Here is a 15,860-nt window from a genome sequence, read left to right as displayed (position 1 = left end):
TGATGCCTTCTAAATAAGAGTGCTAATGAACTCTGACTCCCCTTTCTTACCATAAATATTTCTATTCATTAGGCAGTACAAAGAGCTGGGTAGTACAAAATGATCCTAATTAAACATGATCATTTTATGCCTCTTGTTTGGCCTCTGGAGGCTACTTTTTAAAATTACTGTACAAAAGTTATTCAGTGTTATGAGTTATGTGATCTCCGAGGCCATCTATGGCTCACAGTTTTAAAGAGACAAGCTAACGAATATTCGTTCTCCCATCCTCTTGTTCTTTCTTCTCTGCCAATCTCAAAGCTGGTAGGAAGAGTGCCAGGTTCATACAAGAAGAACTGACCCTGAGATATTGCTGACCAAGTAGCAGCAAGCGCAAAATTATCACAGATTTTGAAACAAACACACACAACTCACAAAAGGAACCTTGAGCTAATTAATAGGCTATGTGAAGAGAGGTCTGTTAACACGAAATGCCTGATAAGTTTGTTCCCAAATCCCACAGGCAAATGTTTCAATTTCTCACCTAGATATTCCAGAGAAATCAATAGACAGTCCTCTGTATCTGCTCTCTGTGTCTTAGAAAATTCAGAGAGAAAAAAATAAAAAAAGTAAAAAGAAAAAAAGAAAAAGAAAAAAAAGAAAAAAGAAAATTCAGAGAGAAGAGAGGGCCCTTCGACCTCGGAAAGAGAATGCTTCTGCGCCCTTATTAGCAGTGGTGTGTGCCACTGTGGTAACATGAATGGCCTTGCAGGGGCTTCAGTGGCCTGCATGGATCCCACCGCACTCCTCCCACACTGGTCAGAAGGGAAAGTTTGGATGTTCTAATAATTTTCTTTAATGTGCTAAGTAAAAACAGCTTCAAGCCCACCCCACCCTATCTCAAAGTTATAAATGCAACATAAAAATTAAAAAAGGAAAAGTCCAGCTGTTCAAAGCCACATGTATAGGAGAGTATAACCAATCCCCTTTGTAAAGCATGTGCCTCAATCTGTTCCCTAGAAGAACCACTGGAAGCTACCTGATTGCTCAAAATAAACATACAATTTGGTATGTCATGATTTTGTGGAATAAAGAGACTGTCTACACAGAATCTTTATCTCATTTTTCAACTCTCAAACTTACTTTTCTTTTCTAAGAACCATACCATTTAGAGCATGTCACTACTGTGGTTAATGCAGGTCTGAAACCTTTGTAGTGTTTTTTCTTCCACCCTGGAAAAGAGAAGACATAAATCCAGTAACATCAACAGGTGGTGGTGACAGACATGAGAGGGAGGAGGGAGAGCCCTGCCTGGCTCCCCCTTCAGCAGAAACGGTTCCAGGACAGGGGGCTTTGTTGGTGCTATCTCTGCCTGACCAGTGTTCTAGCTGTTTCTCCAATAGGAGCCAAAATTAGTCTCTGGAGAAGCAGGGGCTTGAAGTTTCTATCTGATTGGGTAAAGAAAATGTGTGCTGGGTTTAGGTATACTAGAAAAGCCAAAGAAAAAGATGCTAGACAATATTTTCTCAAACTATTGCTGGTGTGGAAAGAGAGAGGCAAACTCATAAGCAGAGCTTTAATAAAACAGCCCAAGGGTCAAAGTGGAGCTGGCCGTGGCAGCCAGCAGCAAGCCTGGCAGGAAGGTCAGGCTGGGCAGATGAGCTGCCAGGGCAGGTGCCCTCTGGGACTCACAGGAAGTTCAGGGGCAATCCCACTTACAGCTGAAGCTTGGCCAGGGCTGCATGCTCCACCACGCATATCTGAAACTGATTTTAAGTGGAGTCTCCTCTGCTGCTCCTGACAAGCAGGCAGTGTGGGAGGATTCAGCTGGCTACTGCGCTGTCCCCATGCCCAGTCTCACTGGTACAGGGCCTCTGTCTATAAAAGAATTAGGGAGAAGAGAGGGCCTTGCGGTGCTTACCACACAGTTGCTTCTCACCAAATTGTTCATCTTAGTCTGTTCTTCCCCAGCCTTTAGACTCCTCTAATGGAGGGCTCATTCAATGTCAAAGACAGCCACTTGACCACGCCAATGGTGCTTACTCCTACCTAGGAAACATCCTTAGAGTGAAGGCTATTTCTGTTAAGCCCTGTAAGTCTCTCAGCTTACATACATTTAACGGGAAGTTAGGATACAGAGGGGTACAATCTCTCATATAACAAATAAAATTCTGCATAGTCACACAGCTTCTCCTAATTCCACCGGAGCCTTGAAGAGGAGCGCTTCACTGTGACACTGTGACAAGGCAGAAGCGCCAGTATAGGAATCAACAGATCCAGGGTCCCCTCTGGACTCCGGGTGGGAGCTGTGTGGCCTTGGACTTCAGTTATCTTTTCTATAGAAGTGGAAGCAGCTGCTGCTAAAACATTTCTCACCAGGAACAGGGATCTTTTCTTTTTTTTAATTAAGAGTTCATGGAACTCCAATGTGCATCACGACATCCAGCTCTACCTCAGAGTCACTAAGAAAGTACCCTTCTGTGTCATCTTCACACGCACTTCTAACACGGCCGCTGACTCGGATATGACCTCTGCTTTTACCAGTGCCAGCAATGGAAACCAGAGGACATGATTATCACCAGTCTGCAGACAGTAGTCCAATTACATGTGGACTTTACATACAGTATTATTACCAGCATAGCTAAAGATTAAGCCATCCTTACATTCAGATTTATATTTTGGATTTATAATTCTACTTGTCAACAACATAAGCAAACACTTTGAGAGAGGGGTAGAACTCTCTTGTTCTAAGTACCACATTTCTATGGATAGAACCAATTCCTTTGCCTAAACCTAAAACTCACTCCCTAACATTCTTCCTTCAAATGGACCTAAGTAGGACTGGATGTAGGGTGGGGCTATAGACAGATTTTGCTCACATCCACCAAGCCAATTTTGACTGCAGAGCTCCTCAGTAACTGCTGTTTCTCTCAGAGGATGTTTCTTCCTGGGGATTTGGCTCCTAGCTTTTTAACTGTATGCAGCATGTCAACTCTACAGTAGATGCTACCCTAGAAAAACACATACATGTCAACTCTACAGTAGATGCTACCCTAGAAAAACACACACATGTCAACTCTACAGTAGATGCTACCCTACCTACCCACATCTGCTATGACTCCTTTCTCTGCTCCTTCTGCTTCCCAAGGAGGTATTACCGTTGGCTGGAAGCAGGCGTGGGTCCATGACTGAATGTCTCCAGCCACAGCCACCATCTCCATCGGACGGGTCAGGTGTCCCTGCCATGCACTAGTGGCTGTAGGATTTGCTTTCCTTACCTTTCACATTTTCACTGGTGAATAAAGAGCTGTTAATTCTCCCGTATTAGCTCCTTACAGCCATCAAGAGCCCACTTCCTCTACTTGGTTCATTCTAAGGTGAGGTTTCAGAGTTCTAGGGCGCACATATGACTGACAACACTAGCTCAAAGTGTCCGCGGTGTATTCAAATGAGGCACTGACTATAGCACAGACCACACTGTATTCAGTCGCTCTCCGTCAGACAGGCATCACTGTCCCTCCTTGACAAGTGAGAAGCAAGGCTTAAGCAAGGAAACTCCCCTGCTCCCTTCACAGCCACGAGCAGCTGCTGTCTGCGGGAATGCCGCTTCTGCTCGCCACCCACCCACAAAGAACCTCGAACCCGTGCTCTACCATGAAGAGTACACTCGGGGGGCGGGGGGAAACATTCTGAGTGGTCCCCTTATTCTCTCTGAGATAAAAGTCACCACCACACAACAGCATGACTGGGAGACTAAATAATTTGCATTTTTGTAAAACCACCTAAAACTGCTCAAGACACCAAGTTGGCATGGAGGAGACAGGCATTTAAGTGTTCTACATTTTCAACTCTCAACGAGGGGCACACTGTCTCTGCCTTATAGCTCTACCACCATGCGAATTAGATACAAAAAGGAATGTTATTGTAGAAGAGGATTAGCCTTTAATAGCAGCTCATCTCAAAAGTGATGATCTTAAGTCATTTTAATGAATAACTTAATAAGTTACTACTACTACTATTACTACTACTACTACTATTATTATTATTATTGTCACTATTGTGGAGGCATGAGTGTGTTGGGGCATATGCAGAAGTCAGAGGATAACTTTATAGTCCTCCTTCCACCTTTCCATGGGCTCTGGGATTGGAATTGGGTCATGAGGCTTGTGTAGAAAATGCTTTTACATGCTGAACTAATGTCTAGCCCTCAACAGTGATGTCCTTAAACAAATCGAGAGAGAAACTGCAGTGGTGTAACAAGGAGAGGCAGACATTCCAGGTGAAGTATCGTGCTGCTTTGGTTTTTGGTTGCTGGCCTCACTCCAGGGCCCTGTGCCTGCTAGTTAAGTGTTCTAACCCCAGGACACATTCTCAGCTCTCCAGTTTAACTGGGGAAGGCAGCCATTACTGTTCTCAAAACCAACACAGTGGAAAAATTGTGGAGGAGAACAGAGAGAAGACATGGCTTCCTCTCTCCTTGTTCTATGACACCCTTTCTACAGCTTACCTCAGTTTCTCTGTCAATAATTAACTCCCAGAATGCTGTGGGAGTGATAAGTATGGTTCTCATCGCTAAGATGAGATTAGTTACTTGTCTTTCTGGTCACTTTCTTTCTATATAGGGGACAGTTAGCATGTCAACCATGTCCAGTTTTCTATAATTTCCCTTTAGACACTGATCCAGCCAAGAGGCCAGGCTAGAGTCCACAGGCAAAAGGCAGCCTCCTGGCCCTGGCCATCCTTCTCAGATGTGCTTTAGTCAGGGCAGACCTTGGACCTCAGGCATAACATGGATCCTAAACTTAATCTGCCAAGTTTAACCTTGGCAGAAAGATGCACCTGTGTAAATGTAGAGGATGAACGACGTCAGGGTTGGGGGGCTAGTTCAGACACTAAAGTGACCAGCTGCAGCAGTCCCTGAAATGCCAGCCCCGGGGAGGTGGGCCGGCCAGATCCCTGGAATTTTCTGGCCAGCCAGGCTAACCTACTTGGCGTGTTCCAGGCCAGTTAGAGTCTTGTCTCGGAGATGGAGATAGACAGCTCCTGAGGAACAGCTTGAGGTTGTCCCCTGGCCTCCACATGTGCATGCATACATTCACACACATACATGCACAAAATATATCTCATGCATGTGCTTATATTCTGTCACAATTACTTCAAACCTTTTAAAATTAATTCGGCAAACATTTGCCTCTCTGATCAGTTAAGGGTGAATGGCACAAGAGACGAAGCTGCTGTTTGTCCCTTTGCTCAGCTCTCCAGCCTGTGACAGACGACATGACGGTCAAAACGAGCAGCTGTGTGGAGGCTCCACACACTGTCACAGCTCAGCAAAATACGTGTCTCCACAGTGTGTTCTGTCACTCAGTATCTGATGGGATCTGCTCATGGCGAAACCTGCAATTCAGTCCATTCATCCTTGGGCTGTATTTTACCACAGGAATCAAATACATATTTCCTGATGGAAGGTTGTTTCCAACTCTCTGTTATTACCAAAAATGCTGCTTTATATAAAATCTTCACTACTCCTAGGTAAAGGTTTCCCTGGGGAAAATCTAGATGTGCAATTGCTATGCTGTTTAGGAAATGCATTTAACTTTTTTCTGTGGAAGTGACCATATTGCTCTAAAATATTTATGAAATTTGCTAGTGTCAATGTTTAATCTTGCCAGTTTCATGGGTGTGACGTGTGTGAGTTTGCATTTCCATATCATTGCAGCACTTGTGCATGTCCTTCCAGAGTTATTAGCATGCTACCAAAGCTGCTTCTGCAGTGAGCTGTCATTTCCATGACTGTCTTCCATGCGTCTCACCGGCTGCTGGTCCTCCTGATTTAAATTCCTCATGTATCCTGCTTGCTACCTCTTTGGTACAGTCACTAAAATTCCTTCCCATCATCCTCATCATAAAAGCTTGGCCTGTGGCATCTTCTCACCCACACTAGGCACACTCCCACTGAGCAGCAGTCCCAGCTTAAATATCATGTTTGTGTCAAGAAATTACCCATCCCACAGCCTCTCTTTCTAACAGTTTTAAATTATCATTTTCCTTTAGCCTTTTTAATGAGCTAGAATTTACATACTGTCAGGTGGAGAGCTGATTGCCCTGCCCCCCTGATTCCATGTTCCTCTGTGACACCACACTTCTCTCCTTGGCATCAATACCTGGCCACCCTTTCCCCTCTGCCAGCCTCATCTGGTTGTCTACTGAGACCTTTCCATGCTGTTAGAGCAAAACCAAGAATGTTCCTTCCTGTGAAAATCATGACCAGAAGAAGTCAGGTCCGAGTTGTCAATGTGCTAGACATGCCCTTGTGCTTTAGCTCACCCATAGGCACAGATGTATACGTTCATCCACTTGTTCCTTAGAAGAGGTCTCGGCCATGAAGGCACTTGAAGGTCCAAAGAAAGTTTCCCACCAATCCTAAGTCACAGAACTCTGTCTCCCAAATGACTATCCAAACTGATTTTCACATCTACACAATCTGGATAAAAGTTGTCCCTAAAATATTGAAAAGTGAAGAGACTGAATTGGACTATACAGTAGCACAAAAAACAAACAAACAAACAAACAAACAAACAAAAAACCAGTGCTAACTTGTTTTTTCCCCAACGATGTATATCAAGTCTCAGGAATTTCAAATACAGTATACTTTCACAATACATAAACATCCTACACGTGATTACAGAGTATATAGTTTTCAAGATACCCGTGCTGCTAGCAAGCTGGCCTAGGTTAGCACATTGTTTAGGAAAGGCGTTTTCCAGCATGCAGGTACAGTACTCAGATTTACTTCTGGAAGGAAGAAAAAGTACAAATAAAATTCCTCTATGAAAAATTTTTTCATTTTTCTTTCTGCATGCATGTCCATTAGAATATTGGACATATAAGCAGTAATGTGTTATTCTGGAGGGCAGTATGGACTTTGTCCAGAGACCCAGAGTCCATGCTGCATGGCTCAAAGCCCTCCCAATCCTTGTCTTCCCCCAGTTCTTATACAAAAACTTCACTCTAGCAGGCTGCTCTGCCCTGTTCTGGCTTCCAGAACACATTTCCAACAATCCTCCAAGATAAAAGCCTCTTGCCCTCCACTTCTTTCGTTCCCTCACATCTTAAATGTCTCCCCAATGGTCATCACCTCTACCCCGACAAGACGAGAGAAGCAACGCGCACTCTCTCCATAACACACAAATCCAATTATCTGCTATGCTTAGATTTAGTAACTGAAAGAGCGAGAGTCTGGTGGGAAAGGCGGAGAATGGAAGAACTGTTCTCTAGAAGCCTGTTTTTAGGGGTTAAGGCCTCAGGCTAAGCACCATTAAGAAGCTCAAGTCAGGCAATGTGATGTGGTGGTTGAGTAAAGAGCTGTGGCTTAGTCTGATTACCAGAGGCTTCTCCGATGCCTAAAGCTGTTATTCAAATCCATGGTAGTTTTCAAAAAAGCAGACACTTGGCTAAGGCATGAGTGCCTCTCTGGGAGAACCACTCAGTACGAAGAAGGTTTTGAAGAAGCACATGTGAGTGAGCTGTGGTCCCGGTTTTCCTTTTCCACCAGTCACTTTAAAATAATTTTTGAAGCCTTGGGAATCTGAAGAGGAGACAATGAAACCTTCTGACAGTTTTCATTCTTGGGGTGGGTGGGGTGGGGGCTCCTGAGTGTTAAATTTAATATCACCTACATAGGGATATAACATTTTGAAAATGTAAATGTATTTAGATAATCAAGAAAGGTAAAAACCTCTCTAGTTCCTGCATACATGAGGTCACAGCAGTAAAGAAGGATCTGCCTTTGCCGCAGTGAGCAATAGCCCACTCCTATCCGGAAGGGCTTTACCCGCCGCCGTCTTATCTGATTGACTCTTCACTCTGTAGGACATTCTAGAAAGGAGACTGCTGAGCTTCAATGGCTAAACAACTTGGGAGACCTGGAGATCAAGGAACTAAACCCAAGAGTGTGCAACTGAAGAAAGAATGAAAAAAAAAAAACTGAATCATGAAAAAAAAAGTAAAAAGAATCAACATATTAGCTCAGCCTCTATATAACCCCATCCTGATGTTCACAGTATGATGACTAGATCGACTTCCCTAAACAACCGCCTCAGTACACAACCATTCTCTACCTCCTCTGATGTCATACAACACCTTACACTTCAGCTTATCACTTGTGTCAGTCTGGCCTGATTCATCTCTCCCTGTCATGAGGCCCACAATGTCTACATTAAAGACCTTACCAAACTAGCACAAGCTAGGCTTTGTGTAGACACAAAGTGCTCCCAGGATAATGTCTCTCAAATCCTCTTGGGTCATTACCTTCTAGGCCTTAGCGGGTTGTTTCTTCTACCTGTGATGTTCCTGTCACATCTACATTAATGTCTTTTCCCACACATCGGAATCAACCCAGCCACGATCCAGGATGGATGCCGACTCCTTGACATACACACTGAACACTTTGACAACCAGTGCCTCTTATCGTTTGAGCTCTAGAGCACCAGATTTTAAATTTATCTGCACCTGGGTACTGGCCTGCAGAGCCCAGGCTCTTCATGCTTGTATGTTTCTCTGAAAGCGGTTTTAAAAAATAAGTTACTCGGTTACAGAGAGTGTGCTTCACTCCATCCAAGGAAAAAAAGCAACCTATTCACTCCAAAGTCTGCACTGAGGACTGGGGACCATTACAAACGCTGGTTCAGCCTGAAGGAGGCAAGTGCTGAAAAGATTAGAGTTCTCTGCAGAAAGTCCTGACAGAAGGATGTTTCCACTGTTTCAGTTGTAAGAGGAAAGACAGGAGCTAGCTGACAGTGTCTAGCAGCAGGGGTAGGACTTTCCCCGCTGCTGCTGCTGCTGCTGCTGCTGCATTTGAAACCGACTTCATGTTGTGAATCGCAAAATGACTTGTGATGAATGTCATTTCCTTTTAGTAGTCAGAACCCAATAAAGGCCAGACAGGAACCTGAGAGTCCTGCCAAGAAAAGGAATGACAGCTGTTCAGCCTCCAGAGTAGGGTGGGAAAGGCCCAGGAAGGATTTGGGTGGGCTGCCCTAGAGGGTTTCTCCAGTGCCGAAAGCGCCCTCCCCAGGGCCTCTGACCTACCAAGGGCTAAGGAGTTAGATCTTCAAACCAGGAAAACCGTGGCTGTGGTGGAGGCTTCCTTTAGACAGTCTAAGAAAGGCCCCAAGAACTGGGGCAGGGGGGGTTCCAGCACAGGCTGCTTCTTTCTCCAGACACAGAGAGGAGAGTCAGCTCAAGAGATCAGGGAAATAGCTCAGCCACCAGCCATGGCGTGTGCACACACGTCATCCCAGCACTGGGGAGGCTGAGGTAGAGACACAAGTTCCAGGCCAGCCAGACTTGTAAACTGAGACCGCCTCAAAACAAAATAGAGCGAAGCCAAACGAACAAGGTTTCTGAACTCCAGACACACTCATATTCTTTAAAGGCATGAGTTCATTTAAGTCTAACACCTTGGTGTGATGGCCAATAGATGTTCTGGTCCTGTCAAGTAAATGAGAGTCTCCAAGTAGCCCAAATGCCTACGGAATTCAAAGATCTCACTAAGTTCTGCTTAATCACATGAAAAAACAAATCAATGTATTTATATCTTTAAAGCACCAGAATTAAGACCAAATGATAAACTCTTAAGACACGAAACATTTGCAAAGCTACCATTGTCCTTTCTGGCAGTCTTAATATTACAGTCACTCCAATCAAACCCATGACTACCTGATTTCATTAGAAAGCTGTTTGTCTACTATATGGCTGCTCCTGTGTGTTACACTTGTGTGTTCCACTTCTGTGTATACGAGCTGAGATTTGAATGCTTACTTATTAATTAAATGTGTATATATATAAGTAATCTATAAATAATAATATATCAATATAAAGATAATAGGGTTGACTATCTAAAACATTTTAAGTGCTAACATAATGCCACAGTAGAATATTCCACACTTGACCCCATGCAATAGTTGAAAGATAAGTATTTGTAAAAAATATGTGTAAAATGACCCTCAGGCTGTGTACAAGGTAGGTTTTAAAAAATAAACAAGTTCTGTTTTTCATCCATGTAACTCACAGGGTGGAAATGACCCAGGAAACTTGCTTGCTTTGCCATAAATGTTGACTTTTTATAAACATGTAGGAAAGCACATTCAAACTAGCTAGTGTATATGGAGTAGGGAGAAAGGTGTGTCGGGACCAGAGAGTTCAGACCTTCACATGCGAGCTTGAACAAAGCATTTCTCTTCTTCCAAACTCAACTTTCTTACCTATGATGTAAGCTTAGTGCTGCAGAATTTAACTTTCTTCAAAAGTTATGTATAGAAATGCAGTGAAAGACATCTGATGTTTTAGCTATATTAAAGCCTAATTATGTTTAAATGAGTCCAAATGTAAAATAATCACTAATATAAATTAGTACTGCCATACTTGCAGAGGGGAACACAGGCTCATATCAGCGGCCTTCCTACATTGTAGCCATCCCTCCCCCCTCCCCCCCCTCCCCCCCCCAACCCCCCCCCCCCCCCCCCCCCCCCCCCCGTGTTTATAGAGTCAGGGTCTCTCACTGAATCTGGCACTTTCCAGTCAGATTGGCTGGCCAACAAGTCCCGGGAATCTCCATTCAGGTCCTCAGGCTTGCACAGAAGCCCTTTACTGACTAGCCATCTCCCTAGCCTACAGTGTATTTAAGTTAATTAGATGATCAACTACCATAAAATAATGTAAAGTGAAAAGCTACTCAGAAAACCCATGGATCATGGCTTTGCCTATATTAAGAAAAATACTCATTTTTAATCTTTGTAACAAAGTAGCACTACAAATTTCACTATATATAAACAAGAGTGTAACCTGGTCTCTTCTGCAAATTATATTATTACAATTGCAGAAATGCATGTTTTGCTTTCAGTCAGCACTTATGATTATAGATTTTGTTGTTTAAAGTAGTAGTATGACCACAAATGTGACATGCAAATGCAGCTTCAGGATGAAATACAGGTTACTTATTAAACATAATTCAGGCATAGGCCTGGCTGCACTGTGCTAAATCAAATGTTTCTGAGGGCTAAGACATGCGGCAAGTGGGCTGGAGGAGGATTCATTCTGTGATTTTGCAAAGCAAGCGGTTATCTCTTGGTACACCCTCACAGATAAGGAGAGGGAGAATCCGTGTGGGAATCAGGAGTTCTGACCTTCAGACTCTCAACATGCAACAATGTTTAGTGCTTGTCATGTGCCAGCCTTATGATCACCCAATATTTGACACATTACTGAGTGACACAGACAAAGTCTATTCTCACCGAGTTTGAATTCAGCAAGAGCCTCAAAGACAAAACAATACCACTAGTAAGCGCAGGATTAGAAGGGGCCAAGAGTGCTGGAGCGGACTGTTGGGTAGTCATGCTGAGGTGTGAGAGGGTCTGGTGTGTGTGGAGAAGGTATGGGTCCCGTTTTCAGTAGCATGGTTACAGGAGGTCCAACCACAGATGCTGTGAGAAGACAGCCCTGCCGGGGGAACCCACAGCTACAGGACAGAGTCCCATTTGATGCTTACAAAATAATCTTATGCAAAAGATTAACCCCACTTAGAAAGTGGGTGAACAGTGGGGTCAGAGTGACCTGACCAGGGAGAGGGAACTTGTGGGTAATCCAGCCGGCACTGAAAGCTGGACTTACTGACTACCTGTTGGAGTATCTTGCTTCTTTGTATCTTTGTTCATGCAGCACAGAGGGGAACACTCTATTTCTCACAAGGTATTAGTGAGAGGTCACCACTGTAGTAATGATTATCATTAGTTGAGGCCACTGATGTCTCTTCAAAGATTAAATAAAACTCACATTCTTTAATGTTTTTAAAGTTCTAAGATCAATTTCATTTTTTTTTCTTTCTGTGTCTCATTTTTTTTTCTTTTCTTGGGTGGATCACCATAATACAAACGTTGTCATTTAAAGTAATGATTAGTCTTTGAATATTCGAAATGAGCTCTAAACGGAAGGAGACAGGGGCCCAGTGATTCCGCATTTCTCAGCAGAGGAAAGACGTCAAAAATCAAAAAAGTAGAGATCTGTAAGGAAAAATATGGAAGAAAAGGAGCTGGAGTAGACTTGAAAAAGGCAAAAAAAGAAAAAAAAAAACATTTTTCAAACAAAACCTGAGAATATTGGACAAAAAAAAAAAATGGACCAAGAATCGGATTTCTGACATAGTAACCTAGACAGCCGGTGGAATTACCAGTAGCCAGGGGTGGAGGCTGAAAGGGGAGAAGCTTCATTTGCCTCGTGCTGGGTCTAAGGTGGCAGCCAGGTTCTCACCAGTGGAAAGGGTCTCAGAGATAAGAGATAAGTTTGGATGTGTGTGTGTGTGTGTGTGTGTGTGTGTGTGCTACTGAGAGCTGTCTGTCCAATCTGGTGACCTCCAAAGCATCTGCCTATGAGCAACCAAAATATAGCCACCCTGACCCAGTATGTGCTATGAGTATAAACACACTAGAATTTTTTTAAAAAAAATGGGAGGGGGTGTTTGTTTTAGATAGGATCCCTCTTTATAGCCTAGGGAAACCTTGAACTCACAATCCCTCAGTCTCCTAAGTGCTGGGATTACAAGCGTCAACCACCATGCCCAGGGCATGATTTGGAAGATTTTGCATGAAAAAAGAATTGTGTAAAATTCCTTAACTTTTTTTGTATTAGTTGCAAGTGGGAGTAACACTTGCCCAAAGAGGGTTAAATGTTAAAATGTATTTTGAGTCTCTACTTTGTCAAATGTACCTACCAGAAGTTGAAAGTTACCTATATGCTTTCTGTTCTATTTCTACTAGATATAATGAACTCATGAAGTAGGTGGTCTTACTTATTCATCCTCCAAACCTTGTAACATTGTATTCTGAGACAGTCACTGCTGCTCTGTCTGGCCTTTAACTCCTATGGATGACCCAGGCTGGTCTCAATCTCTAAACTCTCCTGCATCAGCTTCCCACGTACGAGATTTCCAGGCGCTTCCATGTCCTGCTTTTTATGGAAGAAAATACCGAGGTCTATGGAATCACATAGTTCAATATGGGGCTGAGATTCAAACTCAGGAATGACACTAGATCACATCAACCTAGAAACAAACTGTCCTAAGTTACTAAGAGGTTACAATTTAAATGGTGGAAGTATCAGTCCATTAGAATGGCTCCTTGCCAGAGTTAGTGACAACCTAATATTATTTCTAATTGAAAACCAAAACAGGTAAACATGTTACAGAAACAACAGAAAGGCCCTGATTTCTGATCAAAACTGGATGCATGACACAGGCGCACTTAACACATTTCCAGCAGGCTTTCAGACTACAGCATCTGAACTTCCCCAAGTAAAATGCATTTCCCTCAACCCTTCACTGAAGAATCAAGATGCTGAGCTTGCCCAGCTGGATAATTTAAGAATACACCATGTCTATAATATGGTTCCTCCTGTAAAGCCCAGCACTCGGGATGCAGAGCCAGGAGGGTTGAGAGTTTGAAGCTAGCCTGAACTATGAGGCTGTCTCAATAAATAAATTATAAAACCTTCTTCCTGTTTGCTAGAATCCTAACAGTAAAACCTCCCGCAAATATGAACTGAAATACAAAATTAAGCACCATTAATTTATGTTTAGTTCATCGGTCTTAATTTCAAAAACAAAGCTTTCAATTCTTCTACCTATCTGGACAAGGGTAGCTGAGGACCACCAGGCTGTACAGTCTTAGCTCTATCACCTTCAAAATTCCTCATGTAAATGCCCTTCAGGCAGTGCATCTCCTGTTATAATAAACACACTTCCCTTCACAAACCACCAATACACATTGCCATCGGGCAAGTGGGGGAAAAGGAAAACTCAAATAGTATTTTTTTGCAATAAGACTAGTTAGCAGAGACATCTTGGCATGGGTATAGAAGAGGTATATCACCTGACCCACTTACTTACCAACCCAGCCCCCCCCCCCCACTCACTCTTTCTGCCTCTTTTCCCCATTTCTCAAAAAGTGATACCGCTTGATTTGGACACAGATTTGAAAATGCTTACTGAGCTCCCAATGATAAAGGATAAAGACTGTAAGGCTTGCCCTTGCCCTTGGCTGCTTCAGGTTAATGCCCACTGACTTTCATTGAGTTGAATTATTCTTGGAAGTTTTCCCTCACCAAAATCTCTGTCTACTGTGGAACCAAGATTCAGAACCTAGAGAGAGAGAGAGAGCCAGTTAGCGCTGAAAATGCTCTGTCCACTCAGAAGATGTGAGGAGACTCAAGTGGCTGAGGAAGCAAGAAAGCGGCCGGCCACCAACATTCTGATCAGCGTGCCTCTCCTGTCCAAGAGAAGAACGCGTCTCTCCTCCCACACTGCACTTTAGATTCTGATCGCTCCTATTAAGTAGACAGTTCTTGTAGTGGTTCACTTCCAGGAGACAGCTATCTCCTACTTAGCATAACATAAAGTATTTTACTTTAAAAAAAAAAAATGATGTGAGCCAGGCACTGTTGACAAAGACCATTCACCCAAACTTGCATTTTGGTGAAGGAGACATTCAATACACTAAAAAACCAGATTATAGCATGCTTACATAGAGAAAACGAGACGGAGGAGGGGCGTAGAATAAGAAAGGTGTGGGCTGGAATTTTAGTGCTAAGACGATATCCAACCAAGAAGAGACAGTGAGCTGAAAACTGTGTGGGAAGAGGGGGACAATCTAGGGCTGACTGGTGCCAGGTGGGACAAGGAAAGGGCCATGCCCTTCACTTAATAGCAAGCCCTGAAGTGGAGGCGAAAAGACAAAGACCAATGAAGACAAATGCGGATCTGAAGACAAACGCAGGATTTGCGGCTTTCTTTAACGCGGAGGTGGGTTTTTTGTTTTTTTTTTTTTTTGAGACAGGGTGTCTCACCGTGGCCCAGGCTGGCCTCGAACTCTCGGCAATCCTCCTGCCTCAGCTCCTTCAGGGCTGGGATCACTGCCCGCCCAGGACCGGCGGGCTCCCTGCGAGTTCAGCAGCACACAAGTCTCCGCCTTTGTGCCCAGGCGCCGGGTTTCGCGGGGTCCCTCGGCGAGCGGCTCACGGGGTGGGGGAGAGCGTTGGGCCCCGGCTGCAGCGCCGACACGCCCCCGCGCCCGGTTTACCCGCCGGTGCCCCGGCCCTGCGCCCGCACACCCCGGCCCCAACGTCCGCCGCCCTCCGGGACGAGGCGCGCGGCCCCACTCACTCACCATGGCCGCGCGGCCGCGATGCGCTGTCCAGGGTAGTCGCCTTGCTTCTGCGCCGCGCCACGCGCCTCCCGCGCTAGTCACTCGCCCCCGCCCCCGCCCCCGCCCCGCGCGCCGCCCGCCTCCCCGCCCCCTCGGGCGCGCGCCGCGCCCTGCCCGCTCCGGGCCGTTTCCTCCGCCCCGCGCCGCTGGCCCTCGGGGAAGAAGACCACGGAGGGGGAGGAGCCCCGGAGCCGGCCGGCCGCGAGACCCGGGCCCCAGAGGCCTGCGCGCCTCCGCTCCGCGCGCGCCCCCCGCCGGCGCCGGCGCGGCGCCCCCTACCGGCCGGGCTGGGATTTGCGTACGCCAATCCCAACACCAGACTCCTAGAGAAGCCACCTGCAGCTCCTCCGCTAGTCCTGGGGAGTGGCTGGGCGAGCGCTAGATGATTTAAATTGGGCACACTGGTTTGCCGGTTTGCCGGGATGGCCAAGGGCTGGGCTGGGCTTAGGGGTGGTGCACACTTGTATAATCCCAGCACTTGGGGAGCAGAGCCCGGAGGAATCCGAAAAGAGTTCAAGGTCAGCTTTGGCTTCTTAGGGAATTCAGCGCCAACCCGAGTTTCGTGAGACCCTACTTCAAATAAGTAAACAAATAAGCAAACGATAACTATTCATTCTGGGTACCGCC

The 15,860-nt window shown here is 45.1% G+C and overlaps 1 protein-coding gene across 1 annotated transcript in view; it reads right to left on the bottom strand.

Moving 5' to 3' along the window:
* Positions 1-15,197, bottom strand: part of Elovl2 (ELOVL fatty acid elongase 2) — a 34,823-nt gene extending 19,626 nt beyond the window's left edge. Inside the window, exon 1 of the mRNA XM_052156595.1 lies at positions 14,916-15,197. Within this exon, the coding sequence (XP_052012555.1) occupies positions 14,916-15,197 (282 nt within the window). The remainder of the gene's footprint in view (positions 1-14,915) is intronic.
* Between the last annotated feature and the right edge of the window lie 663 nt (positions 15,198-15,860).

This window comes from Apodemus sylvaticus, chromosome 14, assembly GCF_947179515.1.
Source record: "Apodemus sylvaticus chromosome 14, mApoSyl1.1, whole genome shotgun sequence".
Lineage (NCBI taxonomy): Eukaryota > Metazoa > Chordata > Mammalia > Rodentia > Muridae > Apodemus > Apodemus sylvaticus.
This window is presented reverse-complemented; position numbering and strand designations above follow the sequence as displayed.